The 23,104-nt window shown below is 35.3% G+C and overlaps 1 protein-coding gene across 1 annotated transcript in view; it reads right to left on the reverse strand.

Annotated features, from left to right (window-relative positions):
- The window catches only part of MDGA2 (MAM domain containing glycosylphosphatidylinositol anchor 2), a 914,699-nt gene that overhangs the window by 362,858 nt on the left and 528,737 nt on the right, over positions 1 to 23,104 (reverse strand). Inside the window, exon 4 of the mRNA XM_027553676.1 lies at positions 6,573 to 6,769. Within this exon, the coding sequence (XP_027409477.1) occupies positions 6,573 to 6,769 (197 nt within the window). The remainder of the gene's footprint in view (positions 1 to 6,572; positions 6,770 to 23,104) is intronic.

Genomic DNA, 23,104 nt, shown 5'->3' on the forward strand with positions numbered 1-23,104 from the left:
CATCTTGAATGTTCTCTTTGATTTCTCCCTGTAATATCAAAGTTAGGAGGAGCCTTGCCTAGTAACCTCTGTATCTCTGATAGAAAGGTGCCTGAACCTTGTATGAAACAGATCTCAATCATTTTTAACTGGATCTTATTTACACTATGTAGCCACAGAGGCCTTAGGGTCTATGAAAATAAATCAAAATATCACTGCAGTGCTCCAAAACAAACAAAACTAAAATAGAAAGTTTTTTTCCTAATAAAGTACACATAGCAGTTTTTGGGAAACAACAGTCTAAGAAATCATTAACACATAAGAAGACATATACATACACAGTAGCCTGATAAGCAAAAAGAAAAGTATTGGTAAATACCATTCCTATCTTATTAAGAACTACAAAGCCATTACAGGAAAGCAAAAAAAAAAAAAAAAAAAAAGAAAAACCTCAATATTGGGAAGCATTTTAAAGATACAAAGCAAAGTTAATTTTAAATCTAAAGCAACTATGATATATATCCCAAATAATCGATGCTTTCATTTCAATTACACAATTCTGAATAGTTGCTTAGAAATGTTTGGGTTACCTTTCAATGTAGGGAAAAACTAGATATGATTAACTTTGTAAATTAGAACCTACATAAATTTTTTGTTTTATCATTGTAAAAATAGAGACCACAAGCTGTATCTACTGTGTTCCTTTCTCCTCCTGGATGATCACAGTTCACCATGCTTCCAAATTTCCAGTGCAGCTAGAAGGTCCTAAAGAGAATGCTGTTTGTTATCAAATAAATTCATGGGTTAATACATGTTCTTTCCCTGTAAATAAGTGTTCTTTACATCCTATGTGTCTATATTATAAAAATGTGCCCTAGAGGCTGGAATGAGCCCTGGAATTATCAGTGTGTTAATTCTAATTTTTTCATACAAGATAACTTTTAGAGAAATCCTGCTTATTCTATAATTCCCTATATTCACAATTATACAAAAGTAGTAATGTTATCATATGTGTCCTCCCCTCCTGAAAAAACTGTGGACTCAAGCAGAACTTCAAAATGGCAACCCTGATGGTCAGATATAGAACTCTGGCAGCAACAGGTCGTATATTGTTTTCTAAAAAGCGGGCATACACAGAAAGCCTGCTGCTGCTGCTGCTGCTAAGTCGCTTCAGTTGTGTCCAACTCTGTGCGACCCCATAGACGGCAGCCCACCAGAATCCCCGTCTCTGGGATTCTCCAGGCAAGAACACTGGAGTGGGTACCCAGAAAGCCTAACCAGTTATTATTTTCATACTAGCCCCCACAGATCACATATTTACAGTACCAGATAGTTCAGTAGGCATCTGCATTTGTGTTTCTGCACAAAAGTAAACACACTATGGACCAGTGGAAAAACAAAACCAAAAGCTGGCTTTCCAGGTGGTGCAGTGGTAAAGAACTGGCCTGCCAATGCAGGAGACGCAAGAGACTCAGGTTTGATGGCTGGGTCGGGAAGATCCCTCCAGGATTCTGGCTGGAATACCCCATGGAGAGAGAAGCCTGGTGGGCTACAGTCCATGAGGTCACAAGGAGTCAGATGCAACGGAGTCACTGAGCATGCACGCACCCCTTAACCAAAGAGGTATTTGTTTTAAAGAAACCCTTGAGAATTTCTTAAATAAATGATTAGCTTCTTATCCATTTATGATAAATATCCATATATACATGAAAATACTCTAAGCAGTATCTAAAAAATAAAAAAATGGTATTGAAAAATCTTACATATGCTCTTGAATTTTCATAGAACAATACTACACATGATAGAGAAGTAAAACCACAATGGAGCAGATCAGATTTTTCTTTGCTTGGTATTAATACATTGCCAATATCAATTATCCTTCATTCTATAACTTTAATATCTTAGATTATTCTCAGATTGATCTACAGATTCAACAAAACTTCACTGAAAATCTTATCACACTTTCCACAGAAATCAAGATGATCCTAAAACTTAAGTGGGAATACAAAGAAGTGAAAACATCTAAAACAATTTGAAAAAGATGAACATAGTTAAGGGACTTATTCTTTCTCATTTTAAGATTTGTTATAAATCTATAGAAATTAACACATATAGATCAATGGGACAGAATAAATAGCTCAGAAATACTCTAATACATAGGGGCAATTGATTTTCAATTTAAGTGCCAAGGAAATTCAGTGATGAAAGAAAGACCTTTTCAATAAATGTTGCTAGAACATATGTATATCCAACTGCAAAAGCTGAAGTTCAAATGCTTCCTTACACATAAAAAACAATGCAAAATGGAAAAAAGGACATATATTGGTAAATTTAAATAAATAATGATTATTTCAAAGGACAAAAAAAGTCTTGTTGATTTTAAAATATATGTAGAATTAAAGTACTAGACAAAAAATAGCATAAAATATAAAAAGGGTAAATATTGCTAAGTTATTCTAAAGTTCTATCATTCTTGAAGAAGAGCTAAAGTAATAATTAAGCATGCATGGTGTAATTTTTTAAGGTAACCAATAAAAGGTATTAAGATAATTTTAAAGTTTAGTTAAATAGATGATAAAATGAAATCATTAAAATATCTTATAAACCCAGAAGGCAAGAAGAGAGAGAAGTAAAATAAAAGAAGAGCCTAACATGGTAAAAAAAAAAAAATCAATATTAGTAACTGGATTAAATGTACTAAAAGTTAAGATAGATCCACTGGCTTAAAACAACAACAAAATCTATATTCTGGTTATAAGCAATGTGTTGCAAATATGAAGTTTGAAAGTAAAGAAATGAATATTTATTACCCTCCCCCACCCCCTAAAGAGGCCCACCAACCAAAGGAAAGTGTGTATAGTTAAATTGATGACAGACAAAACAGATGTAAGGCAAGAAACACTGCCAGTAGTACTTTTCTGAGTGATAGCTTGCCAGGAAGATATAATATCAGAAAGATAATACGCTCAGATAATCCACTGCTGCTGCTGCTGCTGCTAAGTTGCTTCAGTCGTGTCTGACTCTGTGCGACCCCATACACAGCACCCCACCAGGCTCCTCTGTCCCAGGAATTCTCCAGGCAAGAACACTGAGCGGGTTGCCATTTCCTTCTCCAATGCATGCATGCATGCTAAGTCACTTCAGTCGTGTCCGACTCTGTGTGACCCTATGGACAGCAATCCACCAGGCTCCTCTGTCCACAGGATTCTCTAGGCAAGAATACTGGAGTGGGTTGCCATTTCCTTCTCCAGATAATCCACTAAGAATATATAAAAATTCTAATTGTGCAAGTCTAGCAATACATTTTCAAAATATATAAAGCATAAATTGATAAAAATGAAGATGAAAGAGACAAATCCACAGTCACAGTCATAGACATTATCTAAATTCTCTCAACAGCTTTTAGAACAGCAGACACAAAAAATCAGGAAATATGTAGAATACCTGAACAACAAAATTAACAAATATGACCCAACTGAAACTCAACAACTTTGGAATCACAATTTGTGGGTGCATAAGGATCATTCATGGAAGTACATCACAGGCAAGTCTCAACTTCTAAGGACTGAAACTTTCCCACCCAGTGAAATTAGACTAGAAATCAATTAAAAATCACAAGAAAATCATCAACAATTCAGAAATTAAATACACTAAAACTGATTTAATTTTAATATCATTCTCATTCACATTTCACTAAGCTTTCTTTAGTGGGAAAAAAGAAGTAAGGGTTACAGAGAGTGTTTCAGGATTTACTAATAATTTTAACTATTCCCTGGGCTTCCCTGGTGGCTCAGATGGAAAAGAATCCACCTGCAATGCAGGAGACCTGGGTTTGAACCCTGGGTTGGGAAAATCCCCTGAAGGAGGACATGGCAACCCACTGGAATATTTATGGCTGGAGAATTCTATGGAGGGAGGAGCCTGGCGGGCTTTAGTCCATGGGGTCACAAAGAGTAGGACACAACTGAGTGACTAAGCACACATTCCTTAGTTAAAAATCCAGACATCTTCATGGGAATATTGGCTCAATATATTCATTGAGATTCTTCCATGTGTCAGGCACCATGTGAGTTATTAAAAAGACAAAGTCACTATAACTATTGAGTTTATGTCCAGATATACAAATAAGATAATTTTATAATTTTAGTGCTGTAGAAAAAAATAAAACCAAAAAAAAAACCCCAAAAAACTGAGTTTTAGGGATGAGTAACTGAAAGGGAAGAGATGTTACTTCAGATAGATCTGTCAGGGAAAGCCTTTCTCAAGTGATGAGTTCTCAGTGTTAAGAAGATCCCTGCCATGTTATCTAAATAGCATTCTAATTGGAGGAATCAAGAACATGCAGACCCCGGGCATGTCTAGAGTGGGTGTGACTAGAACAGTGAATGAGGTATAGGAGGTTAGACAAGCAAGAACAAGGTGGAACAAGATCAAAAATGGTCTTGTAGGCCACAATACTTGGACTTGTGTGCAATATATCAGCTTGTGTGGTATGACAATAACATTTGTCCATGAGAAAGACAACATTCTCTGTGGTCAAAAGTACTTTTCATGTGCTGCTGTTTGAGAGTTTTATCAATCTTGCCTACAAAAAATACGTTTAATAATAACAAATTAAGTACATATACAACAAGAAAATATTGAAGCATCTCTTGCTTCTACATAATTTTTAAAACAGATATAAATAAACAGCCATTTTAGGAGCAGAGATAAAATAATCAAGTAACCAAAGGCAGGAAAGACATTTTAAAATAGAAGCTAAAATTATATGCTTTGGCAATTATCAGTTACAGCAGGTGAATCCAGAGTACAGAATTTTAAGAACAATTTGTTTCTTAAACACTTTTTTAAGATAATTAATTTGGAGGGTCCAAACAGTAGAGTTCCAAGTACAGTAAAAAGCAGAAAAAGCATGTGTTATGTAGCACATTATAATATTTACATTAAAGAAAGTATCAGTATTGAAATGTTCAAATTAAAAAGTTGCTTTTCTCACAAAGAGTGGGAGAAACATAAAGAAGAGAAAATAAGTAACTTTTAAAAGGCAGAATCAACAGCTACTAGTCTGAGAGCTTCTTTAAGATACCTTCTTTGAGTTGCTAACACAGAAACAGCAACAAATTTAAAGGAATGAATGAAAAATTTGATTGTGCTTATTTAAAACTTTAAAACAAATTCTTAATTGCTTGGAAAACATAAAAGTTTCCCCCAAATTTGGGCAAGACCCATGTGTTTATTTTTAAGTGACAAGACCCTTCTTCAAGTAAGAAGCTGCCTATGGTGCTTCAGTATTTAGTGAATATGTGTTTAGAATTGCCTTAGTATGGCAAATATCATGTGAACAGAAAATCATGCTTTCTGAATTTTAACAACATCTATATTTTAAAGGAAGCTGACAATAGAAGAAACAAATAGATGATAGGTGATCATTTATTCAGATTTCTAAACCTTAGGGACATCAAGCTACTAAATAGTGTTAACAAATTTTTAAGTTATTTTGCTAACTAAAAACAGTGAATTTTAGTAAAACTTGCATAATGAACTGAAATATGTATTTAATGCTGCATTTAATAAAAAATGGGATGATGGGAAATTTATAATCTCAGGATAATCTTATATTATTAGAGAGCTGGGATGTGAAATGTAAAAATCTTTAACATTCTGAAGTTAATATATTTATAGTATTTTAAATTTAGCTATATGTTTCTCTCCTTATGGACATTTGATGCCTCAAACTTTAACAGTGTAGTCAGATTCTTGTTTATCTTGTTACCTATATAATTAAAAAAATAATAGTCACAATTACTTTGAAAATTTTTCCAAGTACATTTTTTTTAATTTAAAATCTTTTCTTTGTTAGTTAGGTTTGTGTTCTTTTGTAAATGTCAAAAAATATCTTTATAATTACAGCATTCAAAAATTCCCACAACTTCCATGTCTCCTCAAGAAGCATTAATTCAATCAACTACACTTCAATAAAATTTTTAAAAAATGCATTACAGAGGAATGTTCCATATTACATGCACTCTATATAAAATTAATTCAAATGTTCTTTTTATTAAATAAGTTTTTGATGACTAAGTATATTAACTTTTATATAATTATGATTCTATTCTTAAACTAAGCCAAAATTGAAAAAGAACAAAGAAAATTTGATAGATTTTTTTCCCCTAAAACCAAATATATTTCAAATACATTTCTTCATTTTCTTAAAGTGAATTTACCATTGCAAATGTGGGAATCAGAATATTTTAAGAAATATTTCTCACAAAAAAGAAAACAAAGCAGACAGCAAATGTATAATTATGGACTTTAGTGTGAAATCTGGGCAAACCTATGGACAAAGAAATATTTAGGATACATTCATTTAACTTGTTTTCAAGAGGTAACTTGATACATGTAACTACTACATGAAAAACAAATTGTTTTTCATTGAGTCCTCTGACCTTTCAACTAAATATATAGTACTTTAAAAACAAACAAACAAACAAACATCTTTTCAAATAGAAAAGTATTTGAAGTATTGCAATGCTGCCAGAGTTAGGAAAGTATCCAGCAGAGTGGGGTGGAAATACTATTACATCAGTTCCTACCTGGGTAAAGAAGGGTTCATAAATCTCAACTCCTTTATCAGATCCTTGTAGCAATACCTCCTGGCCACGTCTCCAGCTGTACCGCACAGGTGGATTGGAATTGGCAACACACCGGAGGAACACTGTTCTCTCATAATAAAACTGTTCTTTAGCTTCACCTATACTTTGATGAACAGTTACTACTGGATCATCCAAATCTAGAAAACATAAAAATAGTGTTATGAGTTATATGGCTTTAAAGTACTGAACATATAAAACTTAACCAAAGATTAATTTTCTTAATTGAATGTATTACTTTTAACTAGACTCTTTTTTATTGAGTTCATTGAAGTCATTTGCAGAGAAATTTCCAATGATAGAAGGTAAAGACAAACAATAGTTGCTTCTTAAGATCTCTATTTGCTGAAATAGTACAAATGACTACGTATTTCTAATACATTGTCAACAGCCACATAAAACAGAGTTCCAAGAGAGAGATCAGAAAATTCAGGTTAGCCAATGAATTATAGTCATAGTCAACTATGACTATAATAGTCAACCAAGCATCTCAGTTGACTCTTAACTTTACCATACTTCCTTTTCCAATTCATAAAATATATTTTAAAAATAAAATAATATATGTTTATAAGTTATTATAACCTTTGTAATAAGAAAATATGACCTTGTGCCAGTTTAAATTTTCCTTCATCTCAGATTTTATATTCCACTTTGGCTGATTTAAAATGTACTAGCAGAAGGTACTATTAAAATACATTAATATTTCTATTACTGAATATTGGAACTAAAATTTTGCTGTTTTACATACATCCTAAAGAAGGGATACACAGGAATTAGACTCCTTGATTTCAGACTATACTACAAAGCTACAGAAATCAAGACAGTATGGTATTGACATAAAAACAGAAATACAGATCAATGGAACAAGATAAAAAGCCCAACGATAACCCCACATACTTATGGTAACCTAATCTATGACAACAAGAGGCAAGAATATACAATAGATAAAACACACTCTCTTCAATAAATGATGCTGGAAAAACTGGATAGCTATAAATAAAAGAATGAAATTAGAATACTCCCTAATATCATACACAAAAATAAACTCAAAATGGATTAAAGATCTAAATGTAAGGCTAGACCCTATAAAACTCTTAGAGGAAAACAGAGGCAGAACACTCTTAATGTAAATTTGAGCCACCTCCTGGAAAATAAAAACAAAAGTAAACAAATGGGATGCAATTAAACTTAAAAGCTTTTCCACAGCAAAGGAAATCATAGGCAAAACAAAAAGAAAACCCTCAGATTAGAGAAAATATTTGCAAACAAAACAACCAACAAAGGATTAATCTCCAAAATACAAAAACTGCTCATGCAGCTCAGTATCAAAAAAATAAACAACTCAGTCAAAAAATAAGGGGAAGATCTACCAAAAAATAGACACTTCTACAAAGAAGACATCTAGATGGCCAACAAACACACAAAAAGATTCTCAGCATCTCTAATTATTAGAGAAATACAAATCAAAACTATAATAAAGTATCACCTCACATCATTGAGAATGGCTATCATCAAAATATCTACAAACAATAAATTCTGGAGAGGGTGTGGAGAAAAAAGAACCCTTCTACACTTTTGGTGGGAATGTAAATTGATACACTCACTGTGGAGAAATGTATAGAGGTTCCTCAAAAAAACAAAAATAGAACTATGAGATGACCCATTCCTGGAGATATACCTAGAGAAAACCATAATTCAAAAAGATATTAAAGACATGCACTCCAATGTTCATTGCAGATATATTTACAATAGCCAGGACGTGGAGGCAACCTAAATGTCTATCAACAGAGGAATGGATAAAGAAGATGTGGTACATATATACAATGGAATATTACTCAGTCATTAAAAAGAATTAAATAATACCACTCACAGCAACATAGACGTACCCAGAGAATGTCATACTCTGTGAAGTAAGTCAGAAAGAAAAAAAACAAGTATCATGTAATATCACTTATATGTGTAGTCTAAAAAAATGATACAGATAAACTATTTGCAAAGCAGAAATAAAAATACAGATGGAGAGAACAAATGCACAGACACCAAAAGGGGAAGAGGGAGTGGGATGAACTGGGAGACTGGAATTGACACATATGCATTAGTAGGTATAAAATAACTAATGAATACCTATTGTTTAGCACAGGGAACTCTATTAGATGCTCTGTGAGAAGGGAATCTAAAAATGAGGGGATATATGTGTGATTTACTTTGTTATACAGCAGAAACTAACACAATATTGTAAAGGAACTATACTCCAATAAAAATTAATTTAAAAAAGGGGTATCCATGACGTGTGTGCTTAGTCACTTCAGTCGTGTCTGACTCTCTGCGACCCTATGGACCAGGGCCTGCCAGGCTCCCCTGTCCATGGGATTCTCCAGGCAAGAATACTGGAGTGCGTTGCCATTTCCTTCTCCAGTATCCACAACAGGGTTTAACCTATATTTTCTGGAAACAATTTATGAATATCTTGCGCTTTGTGGTTCACACAGTCTTTATCTCAACTGTGATAAACTCTATCGTTATAATGGGAAAGCATCCAAAGACAACAGGTAAATGAATGAAAGATGAAGGCTGCTGAGTTCCATAAAACTTCATTTACAAATGCATGTGCCACAGCTAGATTTGGCTCGTGGGCCACACTCTGCACGGATTACCAACCTCTGATACAGCATATCCCAGGTTCTTAAGAGAAAAAGAAATCAAGGAATGTGTTAGCTTTAAAACGATTGTACGTGTGTTTGAAACTTTCTAAGAGCATAAATCTTAAAAGTTCTTATTACAAGGAAAACAAATTTGTAACTTTGTATGGTGACAGACAGTACCTAGAATTATTGTGGCAATCATTTTACAATGTATGCAAATTGGAATCATTATATTGTATACTTGGAAATAATATAATGCTATATGTCAAATATACTTCAACTAAAATAAACACACACAAAAAGTTTATACTTATGTGTTCAAATAATAAAAAGGCAACTAAAATGTAAAACTAAGTGCTTCCTTAAGGAATCAAAGTAAAGAACAAAATTCCTAATTTACCCAGTTTTTAAAAAGCTTTTTTCCAATATGAATTACTTGACAGCCCTACTTAGATATCTAGTTTTGCAATATTCTTATTTTTTATCCAACATTAGAATCTTTTCACAGCTACCTCAATGGCCTCTAATTTGAGTAGTGAAAATTTAGAGAACAACTGCTGGTTTTTTGGAAAAGCTGTAGGAACTTTCAGTTTATATTCATTCTATTAGCTGTACAGGAATATATGCCTGGTTTTAATAAGCTGCAGTATTCAAGGATCCCAGCATCATTACCATGAAATGTTTAAAGGTCTTTAAATTCCATCAAATGGTCTCTTATTTGATGATTAGGCTTTTAACATATAAATCAAATCCTACAGGAGACTGATGAGCTGAATTTCATCTCAGTGGCTTGAAAAAAAGTACTGTGAGTCTGTTGTAAGCAACTTATTTTCTCTTGTTCAAAACATAATTTCTATTAGTTACAGTTTCTTTTTAGAGATATGAACTTTGTTATATTGTTAAAAAAAATCTGAAGCTGGAAAGTTCTGGAACAAAACATATTTGAATGAGAAACAGGGTAACAATGGTAACACTCTTTGGGTTCTAAATAGTTAACAGTATTGTACTTTTCAACTTCCATTCATTGATGCAACCCTAGCTCTTTTCACATTAGGTAGTGGTGTCCATAATTGCAGTCAGAATAGACCCAAGCTGAACAATCCTTTAAACATGCTCTTCCCTGACTTGGATGAGTTTCAGGTGAGAATCCGATCCTATGACAATGGTTTACAAAACACTGTATTGCAGAATTACCTGTTAGATTCACCCATGTTTAGGCAGGATGATTTTTTTTTTACACTTAAAAACAAATACACCACTCAGGGTTACCTTCCTATACAGTATAAGACATTTCTGTCTGTTATTTTTATTACTATTTTAAAAATCTAAAAAGATGTAATAGTGAAAGTAGTAAACAAATAAAACCAAATAAGCCAAAAACAAGATTTCTGTTAGACAAGTCAAAGAATGGCATGGCTAAAAAAATATTTTAAGTAAGATTATACATTTATGTACACATACATATATACATATATGATAGTTTAAGTGACATAGAAATATATATCCTTTAAAAATATGTTTAATATCTATTCTTTATATTACTGAATATAGACTGAAGGTGTGTATTTGCTTTAGGTCAGGTTTCTTGGAAGAGAAACTCTAAGACAGAGATATGTGTTCAGAAAGTGGAAATTATCTTCAGCACTCATGAGGGATTGAAGGAAGTAGACTGGTTAAGAAGGACAGTGGAATAATACAGCAGTTGCATCTAAGTTTCACAGTAGCTCTAGAGAAGATCTGGAGCCCTGAGGTCCTCCCAAACTGGAGGGGCTGTACTGCCTTAAGACAAGGAAGCTAAATCTTTATACGTCAACCCTTTTCCTCATCAACCAGTCCTGGCAAGTGTCCTGTTCTCAACTTTGGAAGGGGCAGTTCTGTCTGGCTTGGGATGATTTCTAGAGAAGGCGTTAGCTGACAGTCATCAATGTTAAAAGTTTTAGTGGCTTTCAGAATAAGTGCTTCAGCCCTGAGGAAAGGATCTGGGAGTGCGCTTCAGCATCCACTCAGATCTACCTGCCAGATACGAAAAGTCACTGTATCTGAGAAAAGCTATTCCAGGATTCTCGATAGTCACCTTTCCCGGGGAATCTTGGGATGATAATCATCATCTCCTTCTACTATTACCATTCTAGATGGCTCTCATCCTGGGCTGGTACATCCTTTGATATAAGTAGTTTACCTAGTGAGACTACCAGATCTTTGTCACTGGGGATGTTGAGCCCCTGGTAAGCATGCTCTTCTCAAGCTATTAGTGATGTGTTTGTCTGTTTACCACCAAAACTGGGCAACAGAATAGCCAGAAATGGCTCAGTGGATCAACTGGGTAAGGAATATATTCTTACCGCCGTCTTGTGTAACAACAATCTTACCTTCAAGCTGACCATATGGGCCAGTTACTCCTTCCAGGATGGTGATTCCTCTCATCTGCTATTTCCTGACACAGGAAGCCTAAAGTAACAGCGGCCAACTCTTGAAGATTAATGGGACTCTTGCAGTGTCATTTAAGAAAAGCTTTTTCCCTTTCTGAGAACTAGAGCATCTAAACTGGCAGAACAGCATTGTGGGGAGGGAAACATAGATTCCCCAAGAGGATCACTGAACATGATGGTAGTAAGTAGGGTCCCTACTTAATTCTGGAACCTATGTATTCCACCAATACCCCCCACCCCCCAAAAAAGAAAGAAGGAAATGGAAATAAAAGCATCATATAATGACGGTCATTGATTTAGGATGTATACTGCATCTCGGAAGATGGCACCCATTCCTTACTGGATATTATTTCTCCAAGACTTAGATGCCTCCTGCAAAGACTATTCTATAACTCTAGTAAGTAAATTTTTTAGGTGGTATTGAATATGATATGACTAGAGATTCTCATAGCAATGTTCCCACTTCTACATCTTAACTGCTATAAAATTTGCTTCTGGTCCCATGGGTGTTTAGGTAGGATCATGTATTAAGAGTAAAACATTCTAAAAGGCTTTTGGTAGGACTGATGCTGGCTAAGGTCAGCAGAAAAGTTCATACTCAGAGTACGCATCAAATTCAATCAAAATGATACACTGTTATTTTCAGGGTAAAAAAAAAAAGCATTCTAATATAATCTACTGGTTGGCATTCTTGATGGATAATGCTTTATCATGAAGAAGTGGTGTCTATTGTTGTCAGATTATATATTCAGTAGTGACATTAGAGGAGAAGGCAATGGCAACCCATTCCAGTACTCTTGCCTGGGAAATCCCATGGATGGAGGAGCCTGGTAGGCTATAGTCCATGGGGTCGCAAAGAGTCGGACACAACTGAGTGACTTCACTTTCACTTTTCACTTTTATGCACTGGAGAAGAAAATGGCAACCTACTCCAGTGTTCTTGCCTAGAGAATCCCAGGGACGGGAGCCTGGTGGGCTGCCGTCTATGGGGTCACACAGAGTCGGACACAACTGACATGACTTAGCAGCAGCAACAGTGACATTAGACAGGCCAAACTTCATGAATAACCAAAATTTAAAACTTATACATAGCCTCTCTCCCTATCATTATAGCTATTCTTTTCATGAGTCTGTTGTCCCAACTATGGGCAGCCAATGACAGAAACTGGTTGGTATCAACTGTCTGCATTACCGTCAACTTCATTATTTTGTGCTGCTTCTATGGTAGGTAATTTTTGGTGCTCATTAGCATGCAATACAAATGTTCAATACTTCATGGCACACCCACAGGTCCATCCGAATGCTTGAACATATCTCCCCTGTTCACTCAAAACGACTGACCAGGTACACTGCCCAAGTCAAAGTTCTATCCACTGAGATAATTTTCTGTTATTACCTGTCTATCAAGGACACCACAGAGTGGAGTTCTCCTGAAATAACAATCCAGTTTGCAGCCTGCATACGTGTACTGAGCTGACTCATTATGAAATAAGCTTAGCCTTTTTGCCCTACTATTACCACAAAAGAGACCCTCTATAAGGGTCATTATGATTTTAGAGAGAGAAACTGGAAAAACACTGATAGCTGTTATGGGGGTCTGGGCACTTGCTTGTACAGTGCTCCTGGGCACTCTGGCCCTGGTCATGCCTCATCTTAGATGTACCACTTCCATATGATGATGGACTACTGAGAGCCTGCCCTATTTTATGACTGAGTGCTTGGTAGATATGACAAAACCCAATGCATGACTGGTATTTCAGGACACTGGTCTGAAAATTACCATGTTCAACAATTGAATAAGGAGTCTTGACTTTTTATTAGATCACCATATTCAGCCTCCTGATTATCCATCTGTTTTAACTGTGTATATGGGGCAATACCCTTGTTGACTATCCACTTATTTTGCCCCAAGGGATGCTATGTTCTATCAACCATCTCTAGAGCTCTCTGTGGGCTCCCTACATGTGCTAGTGGTAGAGAATCCACCTGTCAATGCAAGAGACTAAGAGATGCAAGTTAGATCCCTGGGTCAGGAAGATCCCCTGGAGTAGGATATGGCAACCGGCTCCAGTATTCTTGCCTGGGAAGTTCAATGGAGGGGATGCAAAGAGTTGAACACAATTAAGCAACTGGGCACATGCACATGCACACACACACACACACACACACACACACACACACACAGAGCTCTCTGTGAGTCTAGTGCACTGGATGCATTTGAACTGTCACCTCTCCACTATTATTCTGTAATTCCAGCATCCCATTGGTATCAGGAAGACCAATTCTGTAATAGCATCTCCTACTATGAACATTTGTCTGCAAAGAACAGTCACCCCTAAGTCTCAATGATGCCTGCATCTCAGTCATCAGCACATTACTATTGATATAATAAATGTGGTGTCTTTTGAGCCTTTACATAAAATATACTGAGTTGATGACATTATTAGGCTCTAACTAGTAAATTCACTCTAGCATGCTTACATATGGGTCTTTTGATCTCATTTTATTCTATATACACAGTGTTTGTGGCACATATACTTCTTTTTGTGGGCTCACTGCTTTCCTCAAGCTTCCAAACACCATTCTAACATGAGCAACTATCTCCTGCTATCCTGGCTAGGGTCTTCAACTTATATCATGGGAGAATACTCCCACATTAGTAAGCTCTTATTCTTTCTCTCCATTTGATCTTATTCTCCATCTCTAATCTTAGTCTGTCTTACTGCCAGCCTCACTTGGTAGAGCAGCCTCACATCCTATTCCCTGTGTACTCTCTTGATTCTTACTAGCAAATATTGGATAGGGTCTGCAGCTCATTTGAAGGATAGCATAGGCTCTTCCTCTCCTTTAGAAACCAAGCATTTCCACGCCAGATCATGTCATCTGTTGACCCTACATGCTAATTTGCTGGTAAGAAATGAAGGTGAGGATATACCCTAACAAGGGTATATATTACCACAAAAGGAAGAAGATTCTGCAACATCTTTAAGCGAGATGGAAGTCATACCCTCCAACTGGAAGAAATGGTACACTTATGTAGGTCCACAATGTTTAAGAAAATCTAGGTTTTCAACATTTTTTGAGACCATAAACTCAGATACAGCCCACCTCTCCAAGTCAGGGTTCTACTTATTTCCAGCTGGAGTTCAGATCCTGGCTTGGCCAATTTGCTGAGGCTGAGGATTCACACTTCTCTGGAACTCTGCTATACTTTTAAATAAGTTCTAAGCCTTATTATCAGCTTTTATAACCTCTGGCTAAAGAAGATAAGACTTTCTTTATATTCTATAAAGAGACTTTCTTATCCTCACATATCACCTTCAACTCATGATTAATCACACTCAGTCTTGTATTCTTTCTCTTCACTGTATAAATAGAACTTAGCAGAAATGGATTATATCGTACTTATTACTTTCCATTGAATTCCTCAAAAGCCAAAGATATTGAAATCACAGAGCATTACCTTCCATTGGTACACATCCTTGTTCACCATCTGTGAAGGTTTTAACAATCTCACTTCTATAGCATTCAAAGGCTATCCACGGTCTACCTACCACCAGCAGTGGGATCCTCACTGCCAGCTGGTTAGTGAGCTGATGAGTGATCTAACATCCTGTTTTAGACTCTACTTCCTCAGACCATCTAGAATTATTCCTTGAAAATATGATTCTCTGATGAAGATATGCTTTCAGGAAATTTACAGGGTAGTGCTCTCAGGATCAATTTTTGTGATTATGTGCAGAAAAGAAAAAAAGGGGGGAAGATAGCATTAGGTAGTGAGGGGAGTTAAACTGTGATACATCACTACAAAGTCTCCATATGATCCAGAGGAGCTCCAGAATTGAGATCTCTTTCAGAGTTGTCCTACAAAGGATAACGATCAGTCACTAGATTAGGCCTGGTAGGGATGAGGCTAGAAGGTGGGTTAGGCAGCTGAGGTAGTTTCATGAGAGGGATTCACTTGAGAGTCACTATCTTCCAACACTCCCAGGATATACAGAGTACTGGCTATACTGTTTCACAGTAGATAACTTTCTACATTTACTCATCATCAATTTTCACACTAGTGGCTTAGATACTCTTACCAAACCACGTTGGGCTATCTTACATTAATGATGATATTTTACTGGCATTTATTTCTTCTCTTTACTTTTTTTTTAAATTTTATGTTATTTAACTTTACAATATTGTATTGGTTTTGCCATATATCAAAATGAATCTGCCACAGGTATACATGTGTTCCCATTCCTGAACCCTCCTCTGTCCTCCATCCCCATATCATCCCTCTGGGTCATCCCAGTGCACCAGCCCCAAGCATCCAGTATCGTGCATTGAACCTGGACAGGCGACTCGTTTCATATATGATATTATACATGTTTCAATGCCATTCTCCCAAATCATCCCACCCTCTCCCTCTCCCACAGAGTCCAAAAGACTGTTCTATACATCAGTATCTCTTTTATTGTCTCATATATAGGGTTATTGTTACCATCTTTCTAAATTCCATATATATGCATTAGTATACTGTATTGGTGTTTTTCTTTCTGGCTTACTTCACTCTGTATAATAGGCTCCAGTTTCATCCACCTCATTAGAACTGTTTCAAATGTATTCTTTTTAATGGCTGAGTAATACTCCATTGTGTATATGTACCACTGCTTTCTTATCCATTCATCTGCTGATGGACATCTAGGTTGCTTCCATGTCCTGGCTATTATAAACAGTGCTGCGATGAACATTGGGGTACATGTGTCTCTTTCCCTTCTGGTTTCCTCAGTGTGTATGCCCAGCAGTGGGATTGCTGGATCATAAGGCAGTTCTATTTCCAGTTTTTTAAGGAATCTCCACATTGTTCTCCATAGTGGCTGTACTAGTTTGCATTCCCACCAACAGTGTAAGAGGGTTTCCTTTTCTCCAAACCCTCTCCAGCATTTATTGCTTGTAGACTTTTGGATCGCAGCCATTCTGACTGGTGTGAAATGGTACCTCATAGTGGTTTTGATTTGCATTTCTCTGATAATGAGTGATATTGAGCATCTTTTCATGTGTTTGTTAGCCATCTGTATGTCTTCTTTGGAGAAATGTCTATTTAGTTCTTTGGCCCATTTTTTGATTGGGTCATTTATTTTTCTGGAATTGAGCTTTAGGAGTTGCTTGTATATTTTTGAGATTAGTTGTTTGTCTGTTGCTTCATTTGCTATTATTTTCTCCCATTCTGAAGGCTATCTTTTAGTTTATAAACCTTGCTTATAGTTTCCTTTGTTGTGCAGAAGCTTTTAAGTTTAATTAGGTCCCATTTGTTTATTTTTGCTTTTGTTTCCAATATTCTGGGAGGTGGGTCATAGAGGATCCTGCTGTGATGTATGTCGGAGAGTGTTTTGCCTATGTTCTCCTCTAGGCGTTTTATAGTTTCTGGTCTTTCGTTTAGATCTTTAATCCATTTTGAGTTTATTTTTGTGTATGGTATTAGAAAGTGCTCTTGGTGAAAAATTGAAAGCATTTCCTCTAAAGTCAGGAACAAGACAAGGGTGCCCACTTTCACCATTACTATTCAACATAGTTTTGGAAGTTTTGGCCACAGCAATCAGAGCCAAAAAAGAAATAAAAGGAATTCAAATTGGAAAAGAAGAAGTAAAACTCTCACTATTTGCAGATGACATGATCCTCTACATAGAAAACCCTAAAGACTCCACCAGAAAATTACTAGAACTAATCAATGAATGTAGTAAAGTTGCAGGATATAAAATTAACACACAGAAATCCCTTGCATTCCTATACACTAATAATGAGCAAATAGAAAAAAAATTAAGGAAACAATTCCATTCACCATTGCAATGAAAAGAATAAAATACTTAGGGATATATCTACCTAAAGAAACTAAAGACCTATATATAGAAAACTATAAAACACTGGTGAAAGAAATCAAAAAGGACACTAATAGATGGAGAAATATACCATGTTCATGGGTTGGAAGAATCAATATAGTGAAAATGAGTATACTACCCAAAGCAATTTATAGATTCAGTGCAATCCCTATCAAGCTACCAACGGTATTCTTCACAGAGCTAGAACAAATAATTTCACAATTTGTATGGAAATACAAAAAACCTCAAATAGCCAAAGCTATCTTGAGAAAGAAGAATGGAACTGGAGGAATCAACCTACCTGACTTCAGGCTCTACTACAAAGCCACAGTCATCAAGACAGTATGGTACTGGCACAAAGACAGAAATATAGATCAATGGAACAAAATAGAAAGCCCAGAGATAAATCCACGCACCTATGGACACCTTATCTTTGACAAAGGAGGCAAGAATATACAATGGATTAAAGACAATCTCATTAACAAGTGGTGCTGGGAAAACTGGTCAACCACTTGTGAAAGTATTTCTTCTCTTTAAATTTCTTTCAGTTTTATAAGCTAAGTAGGTAAAATTCAAAAATCTAGAGATGATATTCATCAACAAATGCAAAGTGCTTTTTGAAACCAAGAGATTGATTTTATATAATTTAATGGAGGTCAAACTCTTCATATTTATAAAATAAACCACTGAATGCAATATTTGAATCATGAATATTTTATATATTTTTAAATAACAAACCTAATATAGTTTTCTATAAAACATAGCCCAATGTGCATAGGATCTATATCTTAGTCTTGTTTTATTCCTAGAACTGACATACGGATAAAAGTACTCAATAATGATCTAATAAATTAACATGAAGATAAATCTTTAACTATATGCTCAATTTTCAACAATGCTATACATATGTACTATAATGAGAAGCCTAAGGAAAATTCATTTTTCTTTCTAACAAATGCTACCTATCCCTTTCTAACTGAAATAATTTTCTGGAAATTTTTTCTTTGATTTATTAAATATGCCAGCAACTGACAAATTAAAGCCATATATATATATATATATATATCTTACCAGTTACCCAGTGCAGTTCATGTAAGCTTCTAAGCTTACATGAACTTACATGTAAGTTACATATATATGACTTACATGAATATATTAGTTACATGAACTAATACACACACACATATATATGTATATATATGGCTTTAATTTGTCAGTGTATATATATATATATATATATATATATATAATGATGATGAAAACTACCTTTCTTAAGCTTAGAAGCTTACATGAACTGTACTGGGTAACTGGTAGGATATATGGCTAAAGAAAAGGTGAGAATTTAGGAAGGACCTGGCTTGGCAGCAGACAGTGCATTAACTGAAATAGGAAACGTAATGATAGACCTATATCTGGCCAGAGGATGGAGTGAAGGAAGACATGATTAGAGAAAGGAGCTATTTCTGTTTAGATCATGCTCAATGTCAAGTACCTATCACTCTCTTAATCATAATGTTTTAAAATAGAACCAGAATGAGAAGTGTGAGCTACAGATGTTGAACAGGAGACACCAATATTCTGTGTGTGGCAATGAAACAACTCAAGAAGTGTGCAGAATGAAAAGAGGAAAGGACAAAGAAGAGAGCTCTGGTCTCTGGTCCACAACTGCTGCCGCTAAGTCACTTCAGTCGTGTCTGACTCTGTGCGACCCCACAGACGGCAGCCCACCAGGCTCCCCCGTCCCTGGGATTCTCCAGGCAAGAACACTGGAGTGGGTTGCCATTTCCTTCTCCAATGCAGGAAAGTGAAAAGTGAAAGTGAAGTCGCTCATTCGTGTCCGACTCTTAGCGACCCCGTGGACTGCAGCCTACCAGGCTCCTCCGTCCACGGGATTTTCCAGGCAAGAGTACTGGAGTGGGGTGCCATTGCCTTCTCCGGGTTCACAACTAGTGGAGCCAAAAATAAATAAATAAAATAAGGGAGATATATGAAAAATACAGAGGAAAAAAAGTGATGAGAGAGCTGGAGACAAAACAAATCACTGGGATAGAAAATAGACTTTAGAAGTATTTTTTTTTTTAACATTGAAAAAGAAATACTTTTATCTCTTCATTTAAAAGACAATTGTACAGAATGTAGTTTCAATTTTCAAATTTTAAAATGCCCTTACAGGGATTGGAGAACAGGATAAATGGTGAAACAAAATCAAGGTGAGAACAGAACTGGAAAGGGATTTTAAAATTGGCAAGAGATATACTACTGGTGAGCTTCATCAGAGCTGTGCCAGTGGAGTTGTGGGACCAGTAGTCATTTTTCTGTATCTTTGAAAGTGAAATTCACTCAGTCATGTTCGACTCTTTGCAACCCCATGGACTGTAGCCCACCAGGATCCTCTGTCCATGGAATTCTCCAAGCCAGAATACTAGAGTGGGTAGCCATTCCCTTCTCCAGGGCATCTTCCCAACCTAGGGATTGAATCCAGGTCTCCCACATTGCAGGTCGATTCTTTACCATCTGAGCCACCACAGAAGCCCTTTGAAAGACAGATAAAAACACGAAATAACTAATGTATATAATTATTTCAGGTAACTTGGCTATGACAAGAAAGAGTTTGGGAAGTAGTTAGAACACAACATGCAATCACGAGTCCTGCTTTGTTTTCACTGTCTTGTTTTCTTATAAGTTGAGAGACATATATTTAAACACAAGTGGGGAAGAGTCAGTAGTTTACAAGGAAAAATAAAATGATGGGGAGTTCTAGGAAAATGGTAGATGCTTGAATTAGCTGCCTAAATAAATAATGGTCATTTCTATGGTATAATTATGATATGAATTTTTACAACTCAACATTATTTAAGATTTCCTTTATCAGTAGTATGTCTGTTTTTAGATGTCTTCATTCAAACTTTCAGTCTTTTATGCTAGAAAATTTGGAATTATTTCTAATCCTTCCTTCCCTTTACATATATGCAAGATAGTTTACCTTAAAAATCCAAAATTAGCTCTTATATACATTAGCTATCCTTGTTTGAGATAAAGTTAACTAAGTTGTGGAAGCATTTGTTTAGTCTGTTCTCCACTTAAACTGGGGTACCATAGTGGCATGAGGAGTTAACTCTCATCTCCCAGTATGCACTGGCACAATTAACCTATGTGCTTATGGTTAATCAGTTATTAACTGCAACTGAAGTCATGGGTGTAGTTACAAGTTAAAGAATCAGTTAATCTCAAGAATAATCACAGCAGAAGCCTGTTTTCCACAGGGGTTTATTCCACCATTTGGTCCAATTTTTCTGTCTTTAATCTTTGAATTAAACCAAATGAATGTGAAGACCCAGATGGCAAAGACACACTAAATACTGTATTGGATGCTGCCTTTCCCTCTGGGAAGTTCCAGAAATCATATGCAAAAGAAATCCAGATGTGTTTTCTTAAGGAAAATAACCATACAATAAACTCGTAGGCACTAAAGCTAATCAAGTATATTACTTTTTCATTCTATGGGTAAAAATGTATGTTACTATTATAACTACAGGATGGATGTACATAACAATAGATAATGCTGACAGACTAACTTGAATAAAATTAAGTTGCTTTGAAGTTATAAAAAACTAATTAAATCATTGTTAGATATATCAATAATCAAGAACAAGGCACTTTATTATAAACAAAGCTTTTATGTCAATAGTTTGTAGTACACTGTGCAGATACAAATACAAAAGCACCATCTTTTAGATAAATGAGACATTTATCTAAAATTCTGTACAAATACTGAAAACAAGAAATACTTCATATGTTTTTCTGCATAGTGATTTTTGAACAATGACTAATTTTATATAATTTATAAAACAAAACAGACACAATGAGTATTTATAGCCAAATTATTTTTTTAAATTTTATTTTATTTTTAAACTTTACATAATTGTATTAGTTTTGCCAAATACCGAAATGAATCCACCACAGGTATACATGTGTTCCCCATCCTGAACCCTCCTCCCTCCTCCCTCCCTATACCATCCCTCTGGGTCATCCCAGTGCACTAGCCCCAAGCATCCAGTATCATGCATCAAACCTGGACTGGCATCTCGTTTCATACATGATATTTTACATGTTTCAATGCCATTCTCCCAAATCTTCCCACCCTGTCCCTCTCCCACAGAGTCCATAAGACTGTTCTATACATCAGTGTCTCTTTTGCTGTCTCGTACACAGCCAAATTCTTAACGTGGGACATTTATAAGAGAGAAGCTATCAGTAAGATTTAGATTCCTTCTTTCAAATTTTGTTCATATCTACTCACACTGGTTAGAATACATTGTACATTCTATAATTTAAAAATGCAGCCAAATGTTTTAAATGGGGACTAATTAAATTTAAAAGCTTTTGCCAGTAAAGGAAATTATTACCAACACAAAAAGACCTACTGAATGGGAGAAATATTTACAAATGCTATGTCCAATAAAGGGTTAATCCAAGATACACAAACAGCTCACATAACTCAATACAAAAAAAAATCAAACAACTCAATTAAAAGATTGGCAGAAGACCTGAATAAACATTTTTCACAAGAAGGTATACAGATGGCCAACAGGCACATGAAAAGATGCTCAGCATTGCTACCTGTCAGGGAAATGGAAATCAAAACCACAATGAGATACCACCTCACACCTGTCAGAATGGCTATCATCAAAGAAATCACAAATAAATGTTGATGAGGATCAATCAACATTTGGAGAAAAAGGAACCCTTACACACTGTAGATGGGAATGTAAATTGGTGCTATTTACTGTGGAAAACAGTAAGGAGGTTCCTCAAAAAACTAAAAATAGTTACCATGTTTTCCAGCAATTCCACTCATTCCACTCCTCGGTATACATCCAAAGAAAAGGAAAATACTAATTTGAAAAGATACATGTGCTCCACTGTATAGTAGCATTATTTACAATAGCCAGGATATGGAAGCAACTTATTTGTCTATATACATATAATATAATGAAGATCATTTTGTCTTGTATAGCTTTGGTTGATAACATAAGGTAAAGTCTGCCTCATTTTCTTCTTGATTGCACAAGAAGTCTTTACTCTCGTAAAGATTCCCATCTCTTGATTTATATATATATACAATTTATATATACATATTCTATATATACATGTGTAGTAAATACACTTATATTTTTAAAAAGGTTATTTTATAATGTATCAGCAAAATTTAATTTTTAAAATAATTTCATCAATAATTTTATTTTCCTTTCTTAGAACGTGTACTAGAAATCTAAGAAAAAATAAGAGTGCAAACAAGCATCCACACTGGACCCTAATTTTACCTGAAATTATTTTACTTTTCTCTTTTTGTCATTTAGGATTTCTAAACTGAATAGTCTTAGTTTAAGTAGGTTTTTTTTTTTTTTTCTACTTCTAATTTATTTAGAGATTTGTTTTAAAGTTAAGATGGCTGCAAAATTGTATTAAATGTTTTAAAACACCTATTGGTAATGAGTGTATACCTTTTCACATAGTGGGAAAATTTTTGTACTCCTTGA

The sequence above is a fragment of the Bos indicus x Bos taurus genome, chromosome 10, assembly GCF_003369695.1.
Source record: "Bos indicus x Bos taurus breed Angus x Brahman F1 hybrid chromosome 10, Bos_hybrid_MaternalHap_v2.0, whole genome shotgun sequence".
In the NCBI taxonomy this organism is placed as follows: Eukaryota; Metazoa; Chordata; class Mammalia; order Artiodactyla; family Bovidae; genus Bos; species Bos indicus x Bos taurus.